Source organism: Eschrichtius robustus, chromosome 13, assembly GCF_028021215.1.
Source record: "Eschrichtius robustus isolate mEscRob2 chromosome 13, mEscRob2.pri, whole genome shotgun sequence".
NCBI classification, from domain to species: Eukaryota; Metazoa; Chordata; class Mammalia; order Artiodactyla; family Eschrichtiidae; genus Eschrichtius; species Eschrichtius robustus.
Window position 1 is genome coordinate 47,533,773 of NC_090836.1, and position 24,510 is coordinate 47,558,282.

Consider the following 24,510-nt stretch of genomic DNA (forward strand, 5'->3'; position numbering starts at 1 on the left):
ATCAGCCAGCGGGACCCCGGGAACCCCCCGCTCTCGGACCGGTAGCCAGAGATCCATATCTGGTCGCCGCTCTGACTCCCCCTCCCCAGGGCAGCGCGCCAAATCGGCGCATGCGCACTCACAAGATTGCCGCGTAGCTCTTTCTCCCCCCCCCCTTTTTTTCTTTCCCCGCCCCTTCTCTCCCTCCCTCCTCTCCCGGTCCCCTCCCTCTCCCCCCCCCTCAGCCCGCCCCGCGGCACCTCAGTCCGGGGAACAGTGGTGCGAGCTCCAGGCCCGTGCACTGAGGAGGCGGAAACGAGGGGAGACCCCATAGCTCCATCAGGCCCCTTCCGAAGGCTCCCCCACCCGGTCCACGCCCCCCACTCCCCCACCCCGCCTCCTCCCAATTGTGCATTTTTGCAGCCGGAGGCGGCTCGGAGATGGGGCTGTGAGCTTCGCCCGGGAGGGGGAAAAAGAGGAACGAAGAGAAAAGCCGGGGGTGAAGGGTTTGGATTTGGAGGCAGAGGGTGCACCCCCGTCTGCAGGCCCTCCCCACGGGGCTCCGAACTCTACCTCTTCACCCAGACCCCTGGTGAGCTTTGCTGAAGGATAGGATAAGAATAGAGGAGGAGAAGGGAGGAAGGAGGAAAAAGGGGACCCCCCAATTGGGGGGGGGGCGGCGACGGCGAAAAGTAACAGGACCAGAGGGCAGGGGGCTGCTGCTTGCATCAGCCCACACCATGCTGACCCCGCCGCTGCTGCTGCTGCTGCCCCTGCTCTCAGCTCTGGTCGCGGCCGCTGTCGATGGTGAGTGAGATTCCGCGGCCCCCTTGGACCCCTGGGGACACCCACTCCCCAGCCCCCACTCCTGCGTTCGGATGGGAAAGGGAGACGCGGGAGGGGGTGCCTTTTGTTATCCCAGCCCAGCTGACACAGCAGCGGCCTGACTGGGGGTGGGGATGGGGGTCCAATTTGGAGGATAGGGGCCCCAGGCAAATGATGCTTCTGGGACCCCCCCCAGCCCAAACAAAGACCAGAGGCCTGGGAAGGGAGAGGAGGGATCCCCCTTTTTCTGATTCTGGCATCTAGAGGCCTTCTTTTCCTATCTCTGGTGGGGGAGGGCCTCCGCCTCCCCTACATCCTCCACCCCCCCACAACACATCTGAATTGTAAAGGAATCCGGATTTGCTGTTTACTGGCTGCAAAAGGGGGCGGGGGTCCTTTTGCAGTGGCCTCTGCAGAAGGAAGGGGAGCCGGGTCAGGGGTGCCCCGCTGGGCAGAGGGCAGGCAGGACAGGGGGGATGGCTGTGGTGGGGAGAGAGAGGGCCACGGGAGGGCCCCCTGCTTGGGTGTGGAATCTGGGCCCTTGGAGACCGGGCTTGAAGGCCTGGGTCCAGGATCCAGCGGGCTGCCAGCCTGGGTTCCGAAATGAGCACTTCCCCCTCTCAGGGCCTCTGTCAGTAGCCTGGAAAGGGCTGTGTTGGGGGCTGTAGCGGGTGGGGGAAGGCGAAGCTATATGACTTTGAATTTTCCTTCTTAATTCCTGGGAGCTTTGAGATGAAAAACGTTAGATGTCATCATTGGGGAAGGGGACTGTAGAATGGCCTGGAATGCTGAGGTGGGAGGGTGGAGGAAGGCTGCTTTCTCCCTGACTTCTGGTCTGATCACAGTTTGTACTGGAAGGAGAGTTGGAGGCTGGATGGGGTTATGGCTATGCCCCCACCCCCTAATTCCCTGCTCCTTTGGTAGGTGTGTTTATTTCTCTCCACCATTTCCCCTCCTCCCCTCATACGCACACACTTTGTATACTGCCGTTAGGTTTGGGCTAGAACTGTGTCCTTTTGGAGAAATGGGGTGCCCTCTTGCCTTTCTTTAATGTCAGCTATTTTCCCTCTTACTTGTGAGTCACTGGTTCAAGTCTTGCTCAAGCTCTGAGCTGGGGTCATGGGGTTGGGCTGGGCTGGGCCCCTGATTTGGAAGGGGTGGGATCTCATCCCTTCCCGTCATTTTAGTCCTCTCATCCAGGGAAAAATCTGGACCCAATACCATCATGCACCCCTCCTCCATCTTCTAAATTTTGCCAGATTGTGATTGGGAAAGTTTTTCTCTGAAACCAGACTATCTCTCTCTCTCTCTCTTCCCCTCCCCACAACTTGCTTCAGTGGGAGGAGGGAGGTTAGGGGGTCAGGAAGTAGCTGTGCCCAGAAAGACAATATATTCAGTAGCACTCAATTATGCTGTCTTGGGGACTCTGTCTGCCTAACCCCCACCCCACATCAATTATCTGCCCAAGAGGAGGAAAGAGGCTGTGCCCTGAATACCCTTCAGACTAGCCCTTGCCCATGACTTATTCAGTTATGCATGTTGTTTCCTCTTGTTCTCAGCCCTGTGAAGTGAGAGGGGAAACTGAGGCAGAAAGATTTGAGCACAGCGGCTTCTGGGAGGGATAGAAAAAAATTTTAAGAGAGAGTGACCCATCAAGAGCCCCACGATGGGAGGCGGATGGAGTTAGGCAGAGGGACAAGGAGGTCTCTGTGGAGAGCAGAAAAGGTCCCCAGCCTGGTCAGGAATGGCCCCAGGAAGCTTCACCCCCAGGGTTCCAGAGCGATTCTGTCTGTCACACCAAGTTGGTGGGTGGTGAGTGGAAGAGGGAGACTGGATGTGTTTTCCTTAATGGTCTCCCACGCTTTTGTAAGTTTCCACCCAGTCCACAGCTGTAACCCCAGCTCAAACCAAACTCTATCCAAAGTCCTGGAGAGAGGACCCCTCCCCAAACACACATACTGTTCTCACCTTAAGAATGGGAATAGTGAATCATCAGTTCTACCCCATTCTGTGGGGTGCGAAAGGGAAACTGCACAGACCTGTAGGGCCAATGTTGTCTAGGACAGCCTAGGGATTCCTCTATTCCCACCCCTGCCCTCATGTCTCAGGCCCACAGACACGGAACTTTCTCCTTCATTTTCTGGAGAAGGACACGTCCTGGCTCCAGCTTACCTGACTCAATGTCTAACCTTCCTTTCTGCTGCTATCACAGACCTTGCTGCTTTCCCTCCAGGGAGCAGCCCTAGGGTCCTTCTCCACCATTTCTGCCTTCTCTGCTATGCCTGAACCCAATTCCCAGGGTCCCCTTCTCTTTGGGAAGCAATGTCACTCCCTGCTAGTAGATAGAATTGAGTATACTTGCTACCTGGGAGGATGGAGAAACAGATGGAATGGGGAATGGGAAGAGGAGTTATTGAGGTTCCTGCTGAGATTAGGAACATTTTGTAGTGGAGAGGGCTGGCTGCCTTCCTCTCTCCTACCCATCTCCACGTACCCCCTCGAGCCAGTGTATTACCATTTATCAGACAATCTGGACAGTTAAGTGAGTTATGAGGCTGAGTTGTTTGCCTTCTGGCTCTTTGAGAGATGGTTCCAAACTCCTTTCTCCCCTGGTCAGACTCAGATCTTGGACATCTCCCCTCACCCTCATCTGTCAAACCAGGGATGTGTAGGACATTGATTTGGGGATGGAGGGATATTTTGATGTTTGAGGCTGCTTCTCAAGACTTCCTTTTCTCCTAATCTTGCTCCCCCTTCCTCCATTTTCTCTATATTTTTTTGCCCCCAACCACTCCCCATCACTGGGCCTCTTAAGGATGTCAGCAGGGGCCCTGGCCAGAGCCAGATCCTGTCCAAATCCCCGGAACTTTACAAAACTCCTTCCTTACCTTTGGGAAGCCCTTCCTTACCAAGTCTAACTTTCTTTCCTCTTGCTGTAGTCTCAGCCTTTGCATATCAAAACCCAAAGCCTAAGGCGTATTCCCCTCAGTAGTTTCCTGTCAGGGCACCACCCCCTCCCTCCCCAACCCTCTATGAACTCTCCAGCATTCAAGTCCTCCAGCTCTGGATGGGGGCTTCTTGCCCTTTGGGAATCTGAGTGCAGTTGAGTGGGACCATGCAAGCTGTCCCTGACCTGGTGGAGCTGGGTGCTGGGTGTGGGTGTTTGAAGAACCTAGACCCATGCCCCTGTGTTCAGTCCCAGATTTCAGCCTGGTTAGCAGGATCCTGCATTGTTTGGAGAAGGAAGCAGTTGGCTCCGGATTGCTTCCGGTGCGGTGGCCCCAGGCCCCAGTGTAAAACCTCCCTGGGAAAGAGGTGAGGGACAGTGAAGGGAGGTATTTATCCCTCTTGCACCCCCAGGGAAGATGAGAATCTCCTGGAGGCCTTGGCTTCCCTGTTGAAGAGCTTCAGTCTTCCTTCCTCCCACCCTCCCAATTCCGTGGGAGGCAGCGGCCCCTATTCTGAGTCTCCCTTGGGTCAGGCACTGCTAGGGCAGGGACTCTCTTTGTCCAAGTCAAGGTATATGCTTCCCCACCCTGAGTCTCAGGGATGTTATTCTCCGGGTTCATCCCAAGACAACTGTGTCATTGTCTTGGCAACCTCTCGACTGAGACCCCTTCCCTGGTTTTTGCCTCTGTCTGTCTATCATTGGTGTGTGCTCTCTTGGCCTCAAACAACCTCTGTCTCTCATCCTCTCATCTCTCTTATCTCATCCTTCTCTCATCCTTTGTGGCATTCTCTGTCTTGTCTCTCTCAGTCTCTGTCTCTTGCTTTGTCTCTGTCTGTCTCCATCCACCTCCATCCAGGCCTCTTGGTATCTTGAAAACTACCTGGGAGCAGAAGTCTCTCCTGGGCTTTCCCACGTGCTCGCCATTTTGGAGTTATTCTTCCCCTCCCAGGCCAAGCTTGGAATATCCAGTTCGGCAGTGAAAGTTCTCCCTCCACTTTCCTCCAAGTTCCTCTCTCTTCTTCCCCCTCCACTAATTTTGGAGAGAATGTTTCTGGAAGAAGGGAACTTGATACCCTTTGTGGGTTGAGTAAGAGAGGGAGTGCAGATCATTCAGACAGGAGGAGGGAGGTTAGACTTCTGGCAGAACTTCCTCATGACCTGAGAACTGGAGAAAGGTGTGAGGAATGGGTCAGGAGCTTAGAGCTTTTACTTCTGCAGCGCGTAAGCTGTGTGTGTGTTGGGGGGTAGGTGGGAAGGGCTTCTAAAGGCCTGGTGAGAGATATGCTGACCTCTGGAGACATTCGAAGGGTCTGATTTTACTTGTGGGGAAAGGAAAAGATGGTGGGGAGGTCAGGCTAATGTCCTGCTGAGTCAATATTGACTCAGGATGGAGGGGGAGACCCTTCCCCTCCCCCAGCAGCCCAAGCCATCCTGTCTGTCTGTCCAGGCCGCAAAGCAGAGGCCCAGACTCAGGAATGACAAAAATGTGTCTGAGCCTCGCTGAGCTGCGGGAAGGAGCCACGGGTAACACCCAAAATACATAAAATTCAGTGAAAAGCTCTTGGTTAGGGTCTGGGAGGCCCCTGCTGTCCCACCCCCATATGTCTGAAAGTTTAGATTCCTGCAGGCTCTGCCCCCCACCCCCTGGCCACCCCCTGGCTCCTCTGTTCCCTTAGATATATCACGTGGCTCCTTTCAGAAAACATCCCCTGATACACAGCCTATCTCTCCCTCTGCTGTGTCTGCTCTTGAAAAGGGTCTCAGGGGTCTTTTTCACGCTTACCCTGTCTCGGGTCTCCTGGGTCTTTAGGAAATCTCACCACCTCTCTTCCTCTCCATCTCTGCTCCCAAGGGGATCAACGGATGGGTCCCCTCCTCTGGAGAAGACTCCCTCAGGGCTGTACTTCCCAGTCACCCTCTCTACTCTGGTCAGGCCCTCTCACTGCCCTTCCCCACCCTGCCCCCAAGGTCCCAGAATGGGACAGGACGACAGCCAAGGCTCAAGCAGGGCAGCGGGGTCCATGTTGTGTCTGGATGCACACCCAACCCTACACCTCCCGTTCTGGCTCCATCTTGGTGGCCCTGGGGGCCATGGCTGGGCTGGGTGCCTGGGTTTGAGGGGGGGCAGGGGTATTGGCCAGAGTTAGCATGGCGGTCACATTCATCTCCGGGCAAAGCTGAGAACAGACGGCCCCTGTGTCCTGGCGTTCTCTCTGCAACCTCACTCGCTCTCCCTCCGTAGTCCTCTCCTCCTTCTTCTCCCTTCTCTCTTCCCTCTTCTGTCCCGTTCTTGTCCCTTTCCCTCTTCTCCACCCTCTCCCCTCCTCTCTGAGGAGCCCTGAAGGCCACTGCCACCTCCTATAATCCCTGTCCCCACTCCCAGCGCCAGAGGACCCTGCCATTTCCCTTCTTCATCCTTCTTCATGTGGCTCCATCATCGTGGCCAGTGAGGAACCGCCGGTTCAGTCACTAATCGCTCTGTACCTCAGTTCCCTCGTCTGTATGATGGGGATTGCAACAGTACCCACGTCACAGGGTTTGAGGATCTAAATGAGTTAATGTGTACAAAGTGTTTCAGCTCAGTGGCTGACACAGAGTGACCATGTTGAAAAATGTTAGCTCATATCCTTAGAAAGCCCCAAGTCTCATGAGGGGCGGGAGGCAGGGGAGGCCTCTAGTTGCTCCTGAACTTAAGGCCACGTTGTTCCCTCATCTAAGGCCACAGAGGTGGGTTTCCTGGGTGCTGGCATCAGATGCGGAAGGCGCAGCTGAGGGCAGTGGGGTTGGCTGCTGGCTCTAAGCAGATTACAAGTTTCCTACCCCACCGCACTGCAGCTCCCTCTGCCTCCAAGTGAGGCTTCCCTTGGCTGTGTAGACTGCCCCAAAGTAGGTTATTTGTTTCTTTCCTCCCCTCTTCCCCCTGAAGGAAATCAAAGACAGGCCTCAGCCTTCACACTTGAGATTCCTAGGGCTTTCTCCACCATCCCTGATGGAAAGGAAGTTCTTTCACATCTCTCGAGACCCTTGTGCTGCCCTGACCTGTGGGAGACGTGCACCTCCAGTCCCCCTGCCCCGGCCCAAAGGGATGCTGCTGTGGGACAGGGGCCCTGAGCTCTCCTCTTCCTTTCACTCCCCATCCCCCGCTCCCTTCCCTCCGCAAGAGCACATCTGGTTTGTGAATCTCTCTCATTCCAGCTTTTGGAGTTTGCCAGCTGCTGTTTCCTCTGTCGAGTTCAGGCCAAAAATGGGGGTGGGGGACAGCGGGGGGACAAAGTGAGGGCCAAAGGAGGAGGGGATCGTGGCTGGGACTCGGACTGGAGAGGAGATTGGAGTGACCAACCGGTGACCTCAGGCCTGGGCTGTGAGTTCTACCCTGGGGAGGAGAGGGGGCGTGGACTAAAAGTCCAGGTGGAGGCAGGGGTGGCATGGGGGCCTTTCTGGGCTCCAAACAGCCCATCTGCCTCTGAGTCCCATTCCAGCCCCCTCTACCCGCCCCCCGACCAGCCAGTCTCGGCTGGCCAGGGGAAGAGGACCGTTCTCCGGCATGCTAACTAGGCTGGCGGGCTGTTTCCCCGGGAAGACCTCACAGCTGGCCCAGTGGGGCAATGAACTCAGCATTATCCACCTCCTCAAGGGGCCTTTATTCCCTGCTCAGGGTGGGGGGGAGGGGAGGGGGACTCCGGGGCCGGGGCCCTAGCCAGGCCATCCTTGATGTGTTTCCTGAACTCGGCTCTCATCCTGGCCAGGGGCCTGAGTGCAGTCCCCTTTGCCAGAGATGGGGGTTAGGGAGGGAGGACGTCTTCTCAGTGTGGCTCCCCTCAGACTCCATCCCTCCCTGCTCAGAGCCCTGACATACTTTCCTTCTGCTCCGTCCCAGCCCCGAGCTCACTCTGCCCTGCTGTCTTCCCAGGATGCTGTGGCTCCTGAGGGGCCATCTCGCCCCTCCCTGGCACCCCAGTGCCTAGTGCAGTGCCTGGCACAGAGCTGGCTTCCAGTGCACGACAGCTGAAGAGAAATGGGATTGACAGAGACCAAGGAAGAGGCGATGAAGGGCTGGGAGACTGGTTGGGGGTGAAGGAGGGGGGTACTTTTCTTCCGTAGAGGGCATGGTGACGGGATTGGGAGGAACAACTCCTGAGAACCTCTCAGTGAGAATGGGGAGACTGGTGTGCACTGGTTGGTTAAAAGCTTAGAGTCAGCTCAACTGGTATGAGTCCTGATTTTGTCACTTGCCTGCTGTGTGAACCCACCTTCTTTGAGGCTTGGTTTCCTCATCTAGGAAATGGTGGTATTAGTAGTACCTACTTTGTCATATTGTGGAGAGGATTAAATGAGATGATACATGGAAAGAACTAGTGTGCCACATTTCCTGGCACATACTGAGGTAACAATGAGGGTTAGTGTTACCATCTTTAATTCATCCTCGGAGAATGAGGTAAGAGAATGGGGCAGGAGCAGAGGGAAGCTGGTGGGGGTGAAGGGTTAGGGCAAAGAGGTCCCGGATATAGGACCTTAACAGGTCGGCTGGGCTGAAACCAGCTCCTACAGGTCACCCCAGCCATCCCCCTGCCTCAGCTCTCCAGCTCTGTCATCCTGAGCAATCTTAGGTGCTTCTTACCTCTGGGGGCATCTGCTGAAAGTCTAACCAGCAAGGGAGGCTGTGTCTTTAGAGAATGCAGGTGGAGGCAGTGCTCCTCTGCTGATGCCATCTCCAAGCCACCACTGTGCCAAGGGCACCCCAGACACACATCCCATCTGGGGACCTGGTGGTTAGGAGTTGGAGATGGGCAGGATGATGGGTCCCAGGGACCAAAAGTGTCCCAGAGGGCGAAGGAGCAGAGAGGTTAGAAAAGACCAGCTCTGGACCTCTGGTGAGATAGGGAGGAAGATAAAGAGAAAACACGTCAATGGCCTAAATGCCCCATCACTCTCAGTCAGCAAAGTGGGGTTGCTGGTGTCTGACCAGAGTAACAGAGAACAGCAAGGGCTTTGACCCTGAGGACTGGGGGAGGGCACACCGAACAGGCAGTCTTCGGGACTGAGTGGGGGGCAATTAAATGTGCTCCCTGCATCCTTCCCCTCCCGCCGTCGCAGGTACGCAGTTTTCCGGGAGTGAACCCCAGCCACGTGCCCCAACACATGGACTGTGGGTCAGAGTCTGGGCCAGATGGAGACTGATGCTGGGGGAGGAGGAGGAGCCCTAGAGGGCTTTAAGGCCATAGAGTTGGCCTCCATCCCTCATTCACACCCCTGTTCTCTTCCCTTGCCCCCAGTCCCTAAGACTTGCAGCCCCAAGCAGTTTGCCTGCAGAGACCAGATCACCTGTATCTCAAAGGGCTGGCGCTGTGATGGTGAGAGGGACTGCCCCGATGGATCTGATGAGGCTCCCGAGATTTGTAAGTGCCTTTTCTGGATCCCTCCCCCACACCACCGATTTATGCCTTTTCCTTTTGGCCCAGGCAGTTTGGGATGAGGACAGTTGAGCTCTAGCCTGGTGTGGACCTTGCTCTATGATTGTTTGTACATGACACAGCTAAAACTGTCCTCTCCCCCTCTTCAAAGAGCCCGGCATGGTGCTTGGTGTGCTCAGAAATGAGCTCCCTCAGCTGCTATACTCCCAAGCCAGCCAGAGATTGTGTTCTCTGGGCTGACAGCTTTGCTGGAAGGAGAGGGCCCAGGCTCCCCTCCTTTCTGGCTCATCCCTCTTCTTCCCACCTCTGAACCTCCTGATCCTTAATGAGTGCCCCCAGGTCTTGCTGGGTCCCCTTCCTGTCCTCAGGCTCCCAGGCCAAAGGCCACTGGCTCTTGCTCAGTCTCTGTACCAGAAGCCCCACCCCTGCACATTTCCCGCCCTCCCCCTCTCCCCCTGCCCTCCGTAAGTGGTGTAATCAGAGGCAGCTGTTTAAACTGGGAGAAAGGTCCCCACCCAGGCTTTACCCTGCCAGTGGGGGGGAGTGGAGGACTTTCTGGCGGGACCCTAGAGTCCTGGGCAGCTGGCAGAGTCTCTCCCCTGCTGGGCTAATCTGGGCTGGGGTCTAGGGGACCCTGCATTCCTAGGTCTGTCTCCGTTCTCTCTCCGGCTTTATCCTGTCCCAGCCCCATCTCCACACCCTCACCCATAATTATTAGGGGTAATTTTAGGGCCAGAAAGGGAGCCACCAGTTCTCTCTGCCTCACCCCCATACCCTGCCCTGGAGGTGTGGGAGCCAGGGATATTCTGCAAGTGTTTGTATGGGGGGGTGGCTCAGCCTGGGGCATCTTCTTGTCTGATGCCGTCTTTATGCCCCACATTTCTGACCCCAATGCTTGGCGTTAGGGATAAAGAAAGCCATGAGGAAGGTCCAGATCTGGCTCTTTTTATCCATCCTCCCTTTAAGTTGATGTAAACCCCACCTTATACACATCCCCACACTGTCCCCACTCATGCACACTCCTGGACCCGTCACACCCACACTCAGCCCCTCCCGGGCACTGACTCACTCCCCTCCACCCTCCCCGACATACACAGACAGAGGCAGATGCTGGCACAGACACGCTCTCACAGCAACGCAGAGTCAACACTCTGAAATGGGGATGCAGAGACACAACCTGCACTCAGACAGATGCTCCCAGACACTCACACACAAACCCAGACTCGCTCCCAAAAGGACATGGAAATGCACATACTGAGGCCAGAAGCACCAGCACACGTGGAGATTCACAGATTCACCCTCACTCCACACCATTCTGCTCCACGGTACACACCTCCCTCACCTGTGCACGCGGACTCCTACCAGGCACAGGCGGACAGGTGCACTCACATACAGACACTCTCTCACACCTTGTCCAGGCTTGGGAGCCAATGGGCAGTGGTCTGTCTACCAGCCCACAGGTTCAGCCAGCGCCCTAGGTCACCTGGCCTCCTTAGAATCCCCTCAGGAGCTCTACCCTGCCCTCCCCCCAGCCTATCTTCTTGGGCAACAAAGGAAGTACCAAGACATCATCAGTGGGCCACAGCCTTTGACCGTTTCCAAAGCCTTGCATCAGGCCAGCTGCTCTGGGGCTGGGGGTCTATAACAGTGCATCCAATAGAAATATAATGCAAACCATGTACACAATTTCGAAATTTTCTAGTTGCCACATTCAAAAAGGTAAAAATAATCAGGTGAAATTAATTTCAATTTTATTTTACCCAGTGTATCCAAACTATTATCATTTCAGTATATTATTTGTTTAAAAGTATTAATGAGATCTTTTGCATTCTTTTTCGTGGCTGTGGTATTAAGTCTTCAAAAGCCAGTGTGCATTTTATTTTATTTATTCATTCATTTGTTTGTTTGTTTTCGGCCATGCCATGTGGCTTGCGGGATGTTAGTTCCCTGACCAGGGATTGAATCCAGGGCCACGGTAGTGAAAGCACCGAGCCCTAACCACTTGGCCACCAGGGAACTCCCATTGTTTTTTGTTTGTTTTTGCCAGTGTGCATTTTATACTTACAGTTGGAACTAGTCACATTTCAAGTGCTCAGTAGCCACGTATGATGCTGCATATTGAGAAGTGCAGTTCTAGAAGACTTGGTCCAGCTCTCAGCCCCAGGCTCTGTGACCTGGGGAGCTATGGGAAGGAGGTGTACTTTGTCTCCTGAGTGTAGAATGTGAGGCATTGGGGTCCACAGCATGGGGCATTTGGGGAGTGGACTCTTTGCTAAAACCTAGTTCTCCCCTCCACCTGGCGGCTCCCAGGTGTGTAGCTGCTATTGGGAATGGCAGAGGAGAGCTCGAGGTTGAAGAGTCTATCCAGGCTCTAGGCCTCCTGAGATCTAAAAAGTGCAGGTGCCTGAAACCCCAGTCCCAGTTCCCCACTCCCTCCCCCAGTGAACAACTAGGCAGACAGCCTCTGTAGCCAGCGCAGTCATGCTGGCCTTTCCATCTGCCCCCAGGTCCACAGAGTAAGACCCAGCGATGTCAGCCGAACGAACACAATTGCCTGGGCACCGAGCTGTGTATTCTCATGTCCCGCCTCTGCAACGGGGTCCAGGACTGCACAGATGGGTCGGACGAGGGGCCCCACTGCCGAGGTAAGGGCTCTTCCACCTCTCCCGTCCCAGGTGGGTGCAGTGAGTTCTCAGGTGGGCACCTGACAGGTTTGGAGGCCTGCCATCCAAGGACTGTCCTTGCACCTTTGGGGAGGATGAGGCCTTGTCCTGCTCCCCGGGCACTTCTCTGTGTGTTCTTGGACATGTCACTACATGTCACTCTCCAGTCCCCAGTTTCCCACCTGTGAAATGAGAGCTTTATACTAGATCAGCGTTTTTGTACTTTTTATTTTTGTAAATAGCGGGGTCTTTTCTTCAAATGGTTTCTTACATGAGTATGAACAGAGAAGAGCAGATGCTGTGATTGAAGCTGGGGTGGGGGGGGTTCTGGAGCTTTGTCCCCCTGCCTCCCCTGCCAGGGCCCCCAAGGGCGTCCCCTGGGAAGTGCAGATCTTTGAGGCTCTCTGAAGTTGCTTGATGGGAAAGTCACCCAGGCTGAAGAGGGAACTGTAGGATGATAGGTCAGACTTCCTTCCCTGACCTGCAGGCAGCTCAGGTCACCAGCTCTGCAGTTCTTCCCCTGGAGGTCCCCATGACCCAGGGAGAGTCTGGATCTCACGTGAGCAATGGGAGAGATTCTTTGAGGGCAGTGGGGACAGGCAGGGCCTCAGGCCTGTGAGTCAGGGAATGGGGACTTCTCCTACTGCCCTCAAGGTCTGGGCCTGGAGCAGAAGGCTTTGTGAGGCCCTAGGCAAGCCCCTGGGTGTGGGGCAATCTTCCCTGGGGGGGTGGGGACCGTGTCCTGTGCCTGTAACGCATGTCAGAAAACATCTGCCTGTGGGAAGAGACACATCTGGATCTTGTTCACTGAGGGCAGGGAGTGTGGAGCAAGGGAGTTTGTGGAAGATTTTTATCCTTTCCTTTGGTTGATTCTGCATGTTTTCGTCTGAAGCTCCTGGAATGGGATGCAGAGTGTGGGCCTAGGGGCTGACTTCAATTACCACGCACGTCCCATCTTATCGGATGGCGCGTGTTCAAGTTTGCTTGCTTTTGTATACCTGGTCAGTATCAAAAACAACCAAGAACCTCAAAAACCTAGGGTTTGAACTTCCTTCTCTGATATTACAGAAGTTGGACCTCATCATCCTCCCACCCCATATCCAGAAGAGAAACTCTTTTCCAGATTTTCCAGAACAAACACTATTTCCCCCCTGTGTTGGGGGAGGCTGGACAGGGCAGCACATTCGGGCTCTTGGGCAGAGATGGGGAGGAGAGGGAATAACCGCGGCCTGGCCCCCGATCCCAGCTCCTCCTGGCAGGCTTAGTGCCTCTAAACGTCTTAGCATCTCAGGCAGTGCTCTCTCCTAGGTGGGAGGCGGGGAGCAGGGGTGTGAGGCAGCTGGACAAAGGGGTCTTTGTGGCCAGACCGCCTGGCCCCATGCAAGGCCATTAATTGGGTCGCTGGTCTGGGGGGGCAGCTGCTCTCCCACCTCTTCCCCCTCCTGTCTCATTCCCTTCTGTCTCCCCTGTGGAAGTGGGTCAGTGGCAGGAGGAAGATTAGAGAAGGATCCCAGGGGAGCCAGTTTTGCTCCTCCTCCTCCTATCCTCTACCTGGACCTTGGGCCTTCTCTCTGAGGCCTCTAGAGCTCAAGGGATGGGTTGCAGGGGTGCTTCTAGACAAGAGCTGGGGTGCTGCACAGAAAGACTCGATTCCATGCCAGCTCTTCACCCTCAGCCCCAAAGCCAACATTGCAGTCCTCGGGCAGTGCAGGCAAGAGGTATGTGAAGGGGATGAGAATCACTGTCCCCACTTCCCGTTGACCCCAACAAACTACCAGAACCCCTCTCCATGGGGACAGAGGGAGTCCAGGGCAGCCAGAGCAGGGAGATGTGGGTTCTAAATCATAATTGGCTGTGTGACCTTGGACCTGCCTTATACCCACCCTTGGTCTCAGTTTCCTCACTGGCACTATATTTTTTAGAGTCGATGCTTCGTAAGCCCCTTCATCTCTGACACTGCAGGCAGCAGAAGTGGTTTCTGAAGGGTTGGGGGAAGGTTGCAGTCTGGGTACAGCTGCCGGGTCTGGAGGCCTGAGTACGTGTCGCCTGCTCCCACACAGAACAGCGAGGACAGTGCTCTCATCTGGGCTGCCAGCACCACTGTGTCCCTACACTCAGCGGGCCCACCTGCTACTGCAACAACAGCTTTCAACTTCAGGCAGACGGCAGGACCTGCAAAGGTAAGTGTGCCCGCCCGCGCGTGCTGGGGGTGAGGGGTAGTGGGCCGCGCAAGACAGGAGGCGGGGTGACAGGCCTTAGAGCCTCAGGGCATGACTGTGGGCCCTAACCACTTGCTTCCACCAGACTTCTTAAAAGTCATCTTAAAAATTATATAAGTCAGGGACTTCCCTGATGGTCCAGTGGTTAAGACTCCACGCTTCCAGTGCAGGGGGCGTGCATTCGATCCCTGGTCAGGGAACTGAGATCCCACATGCCGCGCAGCGCAGCCAAAAAAAAAAAAAAAAAAAAAAATTATATAGGTCATATGTGAGTTTTCTTGTAAAAAAAAAAAAAAAAAAATTAAAGCATTATAGATAAAACCAAAGTCCCCTTTGACAAATCCTCTTCAGTTCTGGTCCCTTTCCCATCTCTCTGGAGGTCAACTCTGTTACCAGTTTGCTATTTCTCTGTCCAGGCCTTTTTCTGTCCATGTATACATGTACTCATGGAGAATCTAATTGAAAGTACTGTTTATGTGCATGTGATTTTTTTTTTTTTACATAAATATCATACTGTACATATTTTTTTTCAATTTTTTCACCCAGTATGTTCTAGAGATTTTTCCATGTTTATATGTAGAGATCTACCTCATTCTTTTAAAAACCACTGTGATGTATGACTATTACCACAGTTTACTTGGCCATCTCCCTTTTGACGCGTAAGATGTTCCCAGTTTCTTCTGTTACACACAATGCAAACTTTTCTGTTTTAAATTTACCTCCCTGGGGTCTTTGCACAAATGCCACCTTCTCAGTGAGGCCATCCCTACTGCCCTAAAATCCCACCCCCAGCGCCCGCATTCTCTGTCCCCTTCCTCTGCTTAATATTTTTCCATAGCACCAGCCACTTTCCATTGCACTAGCTCCTCTAACATGCCATTTACCTTTTTGTCTTATTATCGTAGTAACAGTATTTCATTTATTATCATAATTTAAGTTTTATGAGGGCAGCAATTTGAATCTGTTTTATTCACTGATGTATCCCCTTAGCCTAGAACAGTACCTGGCACATAGTAGGTACTCAAGAAATCTTTTCTGAACGAATGGATAATATGCATGTGTGTGGATATTTCTCCAGGGTAGATTCCAAGTCTGGACTCTCTAGGTGATAAAGTTTCCACATTTCTTATTGTAATAGATTCTGCCAAACTGTCCTCCGAAGTAGCCATAGGGATGGACACATCCCTGGTGGTGTCTGAGGGCACTCCCTTCCCTGCCCTTGGCACGCTGGAAATGACCACGCTCTCGCCTTTTCCCGGCAGACTTTGACGAGTGCTCGGTTTATGGCACCTGCAGCCAGCTGTGCACCAACACAGATGGTTCCTTCACGTGTGGCTGTGTGGAAGGGTACCTGCTGCAGCCAGACAACCGCTCCTGCAAGGCCAAGAACGGTAGGTGGGGTCACCTGTGGCCATACAGCTGGGCGCCCTCAGTGTTGTTCCCTGATGGGGAGTGGCCGGAGAGGTCCCAGGGCCACTTGCTGCATTGACCCTTCTCTCCTCCATCTACAGAGCCGGTAGACCGGCCCCCTGTGCTGCTGATTGCCAACTCACAGAACATCCTGGCTACATACCTGAGTGGGGCCCAGGTCTCTACCATCACACCCACTAGCACACGGCAGACCACAGCCATGGACTTCAGCTACGCCAACGAGACGGTGTGCTGGGTGCACGTTGGGGACAGTGCTGCCCAGACACAGCTCAAGTGTGCCCGCATGCCGGGCCTGAAGGGCTTCGTGGATGAGCACACCATCAACATCTCCCTCAGCCTGCACCGTGAGTCACCTGCTCCAGCTTGGAGGGCAGGGAAGGGCAGGGGAGATGGGCAAGACACAGCCTGTCTGGGACAGAGTCAGAGGGATATTCGGGATGACCCCTGTCTGGGGCAGGAGCCTAAACAAAAGCCCCTGACGGAGGCCGAGGCAGGGGGTTGCACATGATGACACTTGTTTGGAGCCGGGGCAGAGTTATGGCTGTGCTTCCTCCCCTCTCTCTGAGCTGAGTCTCTGATGGCTCCTGCATTTCTGGCTCAGGGCAGAGAAGGACCTCCCAGGAGAAGTGCCCGATGGGGGCAATAACTGGTCAACCTCCGGGGACCAGGGGCTGTCCCTTTTCAGAGAGAGGGGTGTTGATTAGTCCACAGAGGGGCTTTCCCACACAGCGAGAGCCAGAGCAAGGGAAAGAAGAGGCCTGGAGCCAGAGGAGCCTTGCTAAGTTGTGGCTGAGGGCAAAGGAGCCGTGGCCAGGCTGGGTCCATCTCCTCTTCCATCATTTCTCTTGGGGGCATCTCCAGAACGGACTCCCTGCTGCAGCGTGGCTGTAGGGGTCCTGAGGCTGTTTCTAGGGGGCTTTGTGGCAGGCATGAGCCCAGAGGAGGAGTCGTGAGCGCCGGGGCCGTGTGAGCGTTCTCAGATATCCTGGATGTTCCCCTTCGGGGCTCCCTCCCAGGCCATACTTCGCTGTCTCAGAGGTGGAAGATGGGCTGTCACTGGGGATGGGGCCAGGGCATAGATCCACTGCCTGGAGCCGTCCTGCTCATCTCAGATGCTGCTACATAAACAAACAGAACGTCTGGCATCATCACATTTCCAGGAAATGCACCACAGGGCTGAGGGGGGAGGTCTGGCCTATGGTTGATCTCACCCCCCGGGAGAGAGGGTAACTTGATCTGTGACCTTGAGTAAACCAGAACTCCCTGTCTCTGCTTTGATTTCCTTATCTGCATAATGGGTTTGAGCTTGTCTGGCGAGATCAGATAAATTGCAGAGAAAGCCAGAAGTAACTAGAGGCCAGTGCACACAAGGTTTAGGATGGTAAACCTGGGTCCTGTCTAGAAGATCTTGAAGTTCCTTCTCTGGGTCCCCATGTGATGATCCCCACAGAAGACCAAAATCCCAGGAGGACACAAGGGCTTAGTTTTTGAGGAAGCAGGGGTTCCTCCAAGAGCCCTCACCCTCTTGCAGCCTCATTGTGTGGTCCACACCTCAGCTGCAGCCCTTCCACAGCATCCCCATAGCTGTTGGTGACCAAGGCTCACCTGTGATAGACCTGTCCTCCTTGGAGTGCTGGGCTGGGGGCTGCTACGCCTGGTTGGCTGAGCTCTTGAGGGGTGGGCAGTCGTGGTAGGTAGGGTAGTATTAGGGTGAGACCCCATGAGACCGCTGCCCTCTCCCTGTTCCTTGTCGACGGTCCCACCCAACAGGGCTGTCTGGGCAAACAGCTCCAGCAGTTCCCTCCCTGGCCCTGCTTCAGGGCAGCCAATGGGCTGATGAGCTTGTGGGTAGGTGGCTGGCGGGGGTGCCCTGATGGGAACCTTTTTTGCTCTGGCCTGGCCCCTCTCCTGCCTTCCTCCCCAGGAGAAGCAGGAAATAACCTCAGGTGGGTACCCCTCCCTTGGCAAACAGAGCCTTGCCTTCAAAGTTTGCTAGATTCGTTGGGCCCCTCTGGGGCAGAGTCCAGGAGGCCAGAAGAGACCGGAAGGTTCTGGGGAGAAATGCTGCTGGGGCAAATGAATGGGTTCCTCTTGCCCCAACCTCTGTCCCTTCCTCCTGCCCTACCCCCACCCCATGCCCCATGCCGCCTGCATGTCTGGCTGTCACCCTGAGGATGGTTGTTTTGCTCTCATCCCAATGTCTGGCTGTCACCCTGAGGATGGTTGTTTTGCTCTCATCCCACAAACTAATTATGGACCCTGAGCTGAGGATGTCGGAAGTGTCTCTCCCCAGCACCCTCCCCCCGCCCCCAGTTCATCCCCCTTCCCAGGAGAGGCTGATGGCCTGCCCTGGTGTGCAGCGTGGCTGGTCCCAGGCACTCACCTGTGCAGTGGGTTGCCGGCCTGTAATTAGCTCCCCCAGGGGCAGGAAGAAGAAAGGCTGCTGCTTTCTCCTGCTTTCTCTCTGCCCTCTGGGGGAGCCCTCCCTGCAATCATGCCATTCTTGGCTGACCGTGACCTCCGTGGGACCCCTGGCCTGAGCCCCATGCAGTGGGGAGGAGTCTGACAAGGGTGAGGTGCTGGAGCCCAGAGCCCAGAGGCTGAGAAGCCCGCCTGCTGGTGTGGGAAGAAGGGGGAGCCTGCCCTGGAGAAAACTCTGGAAACAGAAATAGAATAGAAAGAAGGAAGGAGGCCAGGAAGTGAGCCTGTTTCACATGGGTCCTCGGGCGTTTGTGAGCCAGGCCTGCTCAGTCCTGAGCCCTCGGAGGGCCCCTCCCAGGCCCCACAGTGGTTGGTGCGGCTTCATGACTGGCTCTGTGGAATAGGCTTAGGGCCGAGGTCCGGCCTTTTCCTGTCTGAGCCCAGCTCCTTCCCTCCGTTTCTACTCAAGAGTGGGGAGAGACCCACTGACCGCATCCTCACTCGTTCTGACAGGTGTGTGTGCATGTGTGTGCGTGCGTGCCTGCGTGTGTGTGTGTGTGTGTGTTTTCATCCCTTAACAGGCTGGGCTGCCAGCCCTTCCTCCCCCAGCCTGTGTCTTGCATTGGCCTGGGTTGGGGGGTGGGTCTTAGGAATCAGTCCTCATCTCTTCTCCTCCCTCCTGGGATGTAATTCCACGGTCCATCCTCCCCTCTGCCGCTGCCCCAGCAGGACGGGGAGGTCTCTGAGGACTCTGATCCCATGACTAGAGAACACGATGGGGTGAGCCAGGAGACCCTCAGGGAAGACCATGGCCCACCCCTCAGGGTTTACTACTGCCTTTCCCAAAGCAGGAATGCCTTGATTTTTAGGTCGTGTATGGACTTGCATTTTTTATTGTTATAGTTATGTTTTTATGTAATACCCATTAGGAAACTCCTACAACTAGCATATCAAATCTATGATTTCATAGATTGTTTAGGATGCAGCAAAATAAGAAAAGTGAGTTGATGTAAAGAAATGGTAGGTAAATGGTAGAGCAAGCTGCGCATAAACATGGCAAGCATTTTGAAAGTGACAGACAAAAGACTGAAGTTCTGGAAACCGAGGCCAAGAGGAGTTGACAGGCCTGGCCTGCCCACCCTACCCCCCACCTCTGACCACCCTCTCAAGGAACCTCAGGCCCTGTCCAGTCCCCTGCAGGGCCGCCCCTGGGCAGGACTGGAGGTCAAGTCTGCTTGACCCCAGCCCAGCCCAGCCCTGCATTGTCTAGGCTTCACTCCTCTGACTTGTCTTCCCTGAACTTTGAGGATGTTTCTACTGTAGAAAGAACGAGCACAGACTGCAGGAGCGGGGCCCTGGGAAGATGTGTGTGTGGTGAGGGGAGGTTCTGAGGTTGCAAATAGAGGCCTTGAAGGACATAAGGTTTGCTGAAGTCACTTCGTTTGGGACTGTGTATGAGGGAATGCTCTGGAGGGGCCCTCGGGGGTCCTAGGGTTTCCTCCCTGTACCATGCTGCATGGGGAAGGAGGAGATTGGAGGGGAGGCCCAGAAAAGGCCTCCTAGGCTGCAGGCTGCAAGGTTGCGAAATGGGCCCCCAAGTCCAGCTGGCCAGCTTCACTTTTCCCTCCCTCTCGTGTGTGTGTGTGTGTGTGTGTGTGTGTGTGTGTTTAAAATCACAACAGGAAATAGGACAGTGATTTGTCTAGAGAAGGGGCAGAGAAAGAGAGAGTATCTCCTCTGAGTCTGATGAACTGGCTTCCCCGCTGGAAGGGGAGCCGTGCTCCCACTGAGCTGGGCACCCAAGGCCCTCTCAGCCCCCACCCCAGCCTACAGAACATTTCCAGTGTCACAGATGAAAACTGGCCACCTGCTTCTTTGGCCTTTCCACCCATTGGCTGTCAGAATATTGGGGGGCTCTCGCCAGCCTACTCTTGGCCTTGGGCCCCCCGCATCCTGGTGCTTTTGCTTCCCATTCCCATTCCGAGTTTCCTAATCATTTAATGGCCCTTCTCTCCTCTTCCTGGCCAGGCCAGCCCTGTGTCTCCCGGCACAGCTCCAGCCCAGTCCTCTCCTCCCCCGCTGTCTCCTTGAAGTTGCCTCTCCACCCAGCCTGCTCCCAACAACCCCCTCCCTGTTTTCAAGCCAAAGGAAGTAACTTAAGCAAGAGAGATGTGTTTTAGAGCCCAGCAAGAATTTCTCAATAGTGGGAAGACCCTTGTTCTGATTCTGAATCAGAGTTGCAGAGTCCAAGCATCTCATCCCCGGGACCCAGGACTGAGAGCCTGTGTGGACCTGGGCCAGTCAGGGGAGGGGAGCGGGGCTGGAAGTACAAGCGGGGCAGGAAGGGAGCCCAGGGACAGAGCTGACCCAGTGTGGCTGATCCCCGGACCTGCTGGTGGAACAAGAAGAGCTGAAATCAGGACCCAGCAGGAAACAGGAGTGTGAGGACATGCCATTTAGCAAAACTTCTGCCAGGCCTGCCCCGTGGTCTCCTCCCTACCTGCAAAGGCCCCGGGCTCCCGAGCGTCTCCCCCAGCCCTTGGGTGAGATCCCAGAGTGGCTCTGACAAGCAAGAACGTTGCCGGGCAGACGTCTTGTCCCACTGTCTTAGGCATCCTCAGGCCAGAAAAGGAGGATCCTGGCAGTAGAAGGGAAGGAAAAAATTAAGTCCCAGCTCTAGGACAACAGAGTGAGCACTCAGCATTCACCAAATATTTGTTGAATGAATCAGTACGTGTGTGTCAGGCGCTGGGGACAAAAATGAAAGACCTGCCCTGCCCTTACAATATTTGTAATCAGGTAAGCAGGCTGTGATAAAAGGGGCTTATGGAAGCCCGCAATACAGAAATTTTCCTTCTGGGGGCCTGAACTGTCTTGAAGAATAAATAGTAGGTGTCAGCCCCAAACTGCCCACCTGGAGGGCCTACCTTCAGTCAGGAGGCCACAGGGCTGTGGCTGGAGGTACAGATGGAAAAGGTAAGGAAGGATGGGGTTGAGGTGAGGGAGGATCATGCAATGGTATGAACAACAGCTCCCATTTGTGGAGCGTTTATCATGTGCCAGGCCCCATGCTAAGTGCTGTTAATGCACCATCCCATCCCAGATCAGCAGACTGAGACTCAGAGACATCAAGTGACTTGCCCATAGTTCCACAGTTGGAAGGTGACAGAACTAGGATTCACACCCAGGCTGTCAGTGTCTGGAGGCTGTCTGGGCCCAGGGCAGAGCAGAGTGATGGGAGAGGCAGGGAAGTTTCCTGGAATAAGGGCAAGAACTCAGTGGGTTCACTGGGGATGTGGTTAAGGTAGAAATGGGATTTTCCTTCCTCGTCCAGAGACCTGGTACCCTATTCTGCAATCTTTAGGTGTGTGGATGTGTTGGGGGATATTTCCTCAAGGCATAGAGACTCTCCTCCTTCCCCAGAATTATTTTAGGAAGAGTGACTAGAATCCTGCGGCTGAAGTTAGGGTCTTCTTAGGAATGGGCTGGGGGCTGTTGTTTTTGGAAAAGCAGCCACCGTTTAGGGAGACACCTCTTGAGTGATGTGAAGGATGGCAACGTCGAGGAAAGCTGGAGTGGTGGCGCGTGCCGAGCGCTGAGCATCAGGGTTGGGGCACAGGGAGGGCTCAGCAGTTACAAACACACAGCCCAGGTCTATTCTGGGGCCTGGAGCTGAAAGTCCTTTGTGATATCGAAGACAGGCTGTGGTCTATCCTCTGTCTCATTACGCTCCCAGCTTCCTAGCCTCCTTCTCTACCCTGGGATCCCTACCCCTCAGCCTCCAGACCAGCCCCACACTCCTCCCATCACCACACAACGTCCCTCCCCTTGGGTTTACAGGATTTTCCTGTCTTCAGGATCTGGGGCCTTTGGCCAGAGAGCCCTTGTGGAGGGTGCTGTGAGGTGGATCCGTCCAGAGAAGGCTGGGCCACGAGGGGCCAGCTGCCCTCTGGGCGTGTGGAGACAGAATGTCCGGTCCTCCAGGCCGAAGCCCAGGACTCCAGTTGCCCCCTCCACGCCCCGGGACAGGGGGGCAGTGGCCCAGACACTGCCTGCGGGGAGCCCGGGAGGGAAGGTGCCCTCTCCCAATTTGAGCCCGTCTCACTACACTTGGAATGGGAAGAGTGGCCAAGCTTGTGTGTGTGCGTGTGAGTGTGTGCATGTGTGTGAGTGTATGTGGTGGGGTGGCCAGAGGAGTCTGGACTTTAGAAGAGAGGAAGATAATGTGGTGGAGGGGTTGGATAACAAAGGATTTTTGCTTGCAACTAATAGTCTCCAGCTGCAAAAATACCAAAGGGGAGCCCAGGCCGGGCTGGGGACTCCAGTCCTTGCCAACTCCTCACCGGCCTGCTGAGTGGGGCCCTGCCTGGCCTTTGGGAGGTGGAAGAGGAGACGAGCCAAGGGTAAATACCTGAGAGCGGGACGATCCCTCTGCCTTCCTTTCCAGGCCAAGAGGGAGGCTCGAAGGTCGGCCATCCTGAGGCTGGAGGGGAGGATGTGGAACTGCATCTGGGATGGGGGGGGCATCAGATCCCTTCAGGTTTCTTCCTCCTCCCCTCTTGCCGAGGGAAGGGTGGATGGGAGAGCAGGGGAAGGGTGTTGCCAGCCTTGGAGCTGGGCAGTGACTCAGGGAAGCCTCAGGAAGTTGGAGAGAAGGACGCAGCTGCCCCAGCTGGTGCTGGGAAAACAGCTTTGAATGATGAGGTTCGTCTACATGCCAGCATCCCCCAGACCCCCACCGTGCCCACCAAGTAAAGGGCACACAGCCCTGTTTGCCTTTCACCCACCCTGCTGGCTGCCTGGGACTGCGGCAGGGTCCACCCACCCCCGCCCCCCCGGCCCCAGCTTGGGACCTTGGTTTCCTCTGGACGCGGTCCAGCAGCGTTCATTTTCATCTGTTTTCTCTGTGGTCACAGTGTGGGGTAGTTTGCTCGCCTAACCCCTGCACTGGGCCCTCTTCCTACCCGGCCTGGGACCCAGGCGCACAGGCTGCTCTGCCCCCTCTCTTTGACCTTGTCAGTAGGGGACAGTACTGGGGCTCAGAGGAGAGAGTTGCTGGGTTTAGGGACACATCAGCAGTCACAGGGGTAACACCTCACCCCTGTGACCTCTTTCTCCAGTCATCTTGGGGTGGGGTTCAACAGGGGGGACCTGAAGAGGAAACTAGTTTGGTGAGAGTCTCAGATTGGCTCTTTCCCTTCCTCCCTCAGCCTAAGTCCTGTGACTGTGAGTCAGTGTCAGGGCCTGGCCAAGTTCCTTGGGAGCCGCGTTCCTGTTCCCTTTGCCCCCCACCCCTACCCACTGTTAGGAAACAGCCCCTGAATCCCTGTGAGGGAGGGGGGAGGATTAGGGAGGGCTGAGCAGAAAGCCTAGTCATTATACCTGTAGCTGTGTAGGGATTGAATAATCTTTACCAGGTTGAGTGTGGCTAGTGGGGATTTCAGTAAAAAATAAATAAATAAATAAAAAAGTTTCAGCCAAAGACAGGTGGTCCAAAGATTCCTTTTTCCCTGCTGAGGAAATTGGTGGAAGTGGAGTGCAAGGCAGGGGTCCCAGGGAGTCATTGTCTTGGAAACTTCCCAGCTTGCAAGAGGTATCACCTCTGATAGCGGTAGTTGGAGAGGGCAGTGGGTGGATGGGAGCCAGTGGGTCCTGGAGAGAAGGAGCTGCACCGCCCCCCAGGAGGCCAGCAGGGGTCCCGTCCCCAGACTTCCTGCCTCCTAGACTTCCTGCTGCTCTTGCCCCACCCCTGATCTCTTAGGCCCTTTTTGCCATAGACTGAGTATGGGCACCTGGTCTCCATCCTCTTCCCCCACTCCCACCCTTCTGAAGCTCCCCCTCTTTCTGAGCCATGCCTCAGTTTACCTTCAGAGTCCTTTGATGGCTCTCCTCCTCTGCACTCTCTCCTCCAGCCCTATATCTTATTCCCTGCTCCTTCCCACCCTCCCGAGGACTGGAGGAAATTGAGAAATAGGGACATTGAAGAAACAGGGGAATGGGAGTGAGTACAGGAAGTTTGGCCCATGCCACTGGTTCCAACCTTTTGCCACCATGGACCTTCCCTTTTCCATCTCTGTGGACCCCATATTTGGACATTCTCTTCTCTCAGATTGGATTTATTGATGGATGCCCTGCTTTTCCATTTTTAAAAGTCATGCAGCACGTACGGCTTCCAGTCAGTGCTCCTGGCTAGTGTGATATAACTCGACGTACCATACAAAGATGATGAAAGTCCAGCCAAAAGCAGAGATGTGTGATGTTTTCTTAGCCTGAGTGCTCTTATCTCAAGTAAGAGCAGATTTTAAAAATTCTGGAATGAGCTAGTAGACCTATCCTCACTGCCTTTTGGAACCCCAAGAAGATGGTCCCATTCAAGCAGGGGCTGGAGTTGGGAAACCTGTCAGTCAGCCAACCAGCCAACAATTACCCAGTGCCCCTGTGTGCCCACCCTGAGCTCGGCATGGGGAGCAGGGCTGTGTGGGGGGATACTCAGAGACTTCTCTTTGGAGAGACCCTGTTGGTGAAGGGTGGCCAAGAACACGAGGCAAAACGTGCCACTGCCAGTAACTCCCGTAAGAGCTCAGGGAGGAGAGACAGCCGTGGCATGTGTG

At 55.0% G+C, this 24,510-nt stretch overlaps 1 protein-coding gene across 1 annotated transcript in view; it reads left to right on the plus strand.

The window, feature by feature from the left end:
* The first annotated feature begins 226 nt into the window (after nucleotides 1-226).
* The window catches only part of LRP1 (LDL receptor related protein 1), a 79,731-nt gene continuing 55,447 nt past the window's right edge, over nucleotides 227-24,510 (plus strand). The window contains exons 1-6 of the mRNA XM_068559841.1: nucleotides 227-786; nucleotides 9,028-9,150; nucleotides 11,673-11,810; nucleotides 13,889-14,008; nucleotides 15,310-15,438; nucleotides 15,559-15,822. Coding sequence (XP_068415942.1) covers nucleotides 720-786; nucleotides 9,028-9,150; nucleotides 11,673-11,810; nucleotides 13,889-14,008; nucleotides 15,310-15,438; nucleotides 15,559-15,822 — 841 coding nt within the window. The 5' untranslated portion in view covers nucleotides 227-719. The remainder of the gene's footprint in view (nucleotides 787-9,027; nucleotides 9,151-11,672; nucleotides 11,811-13,888; nucleotides 14,009-15,309; nucleotides 15,439-15,558; nucleotides 15,823-24,510) is intronic.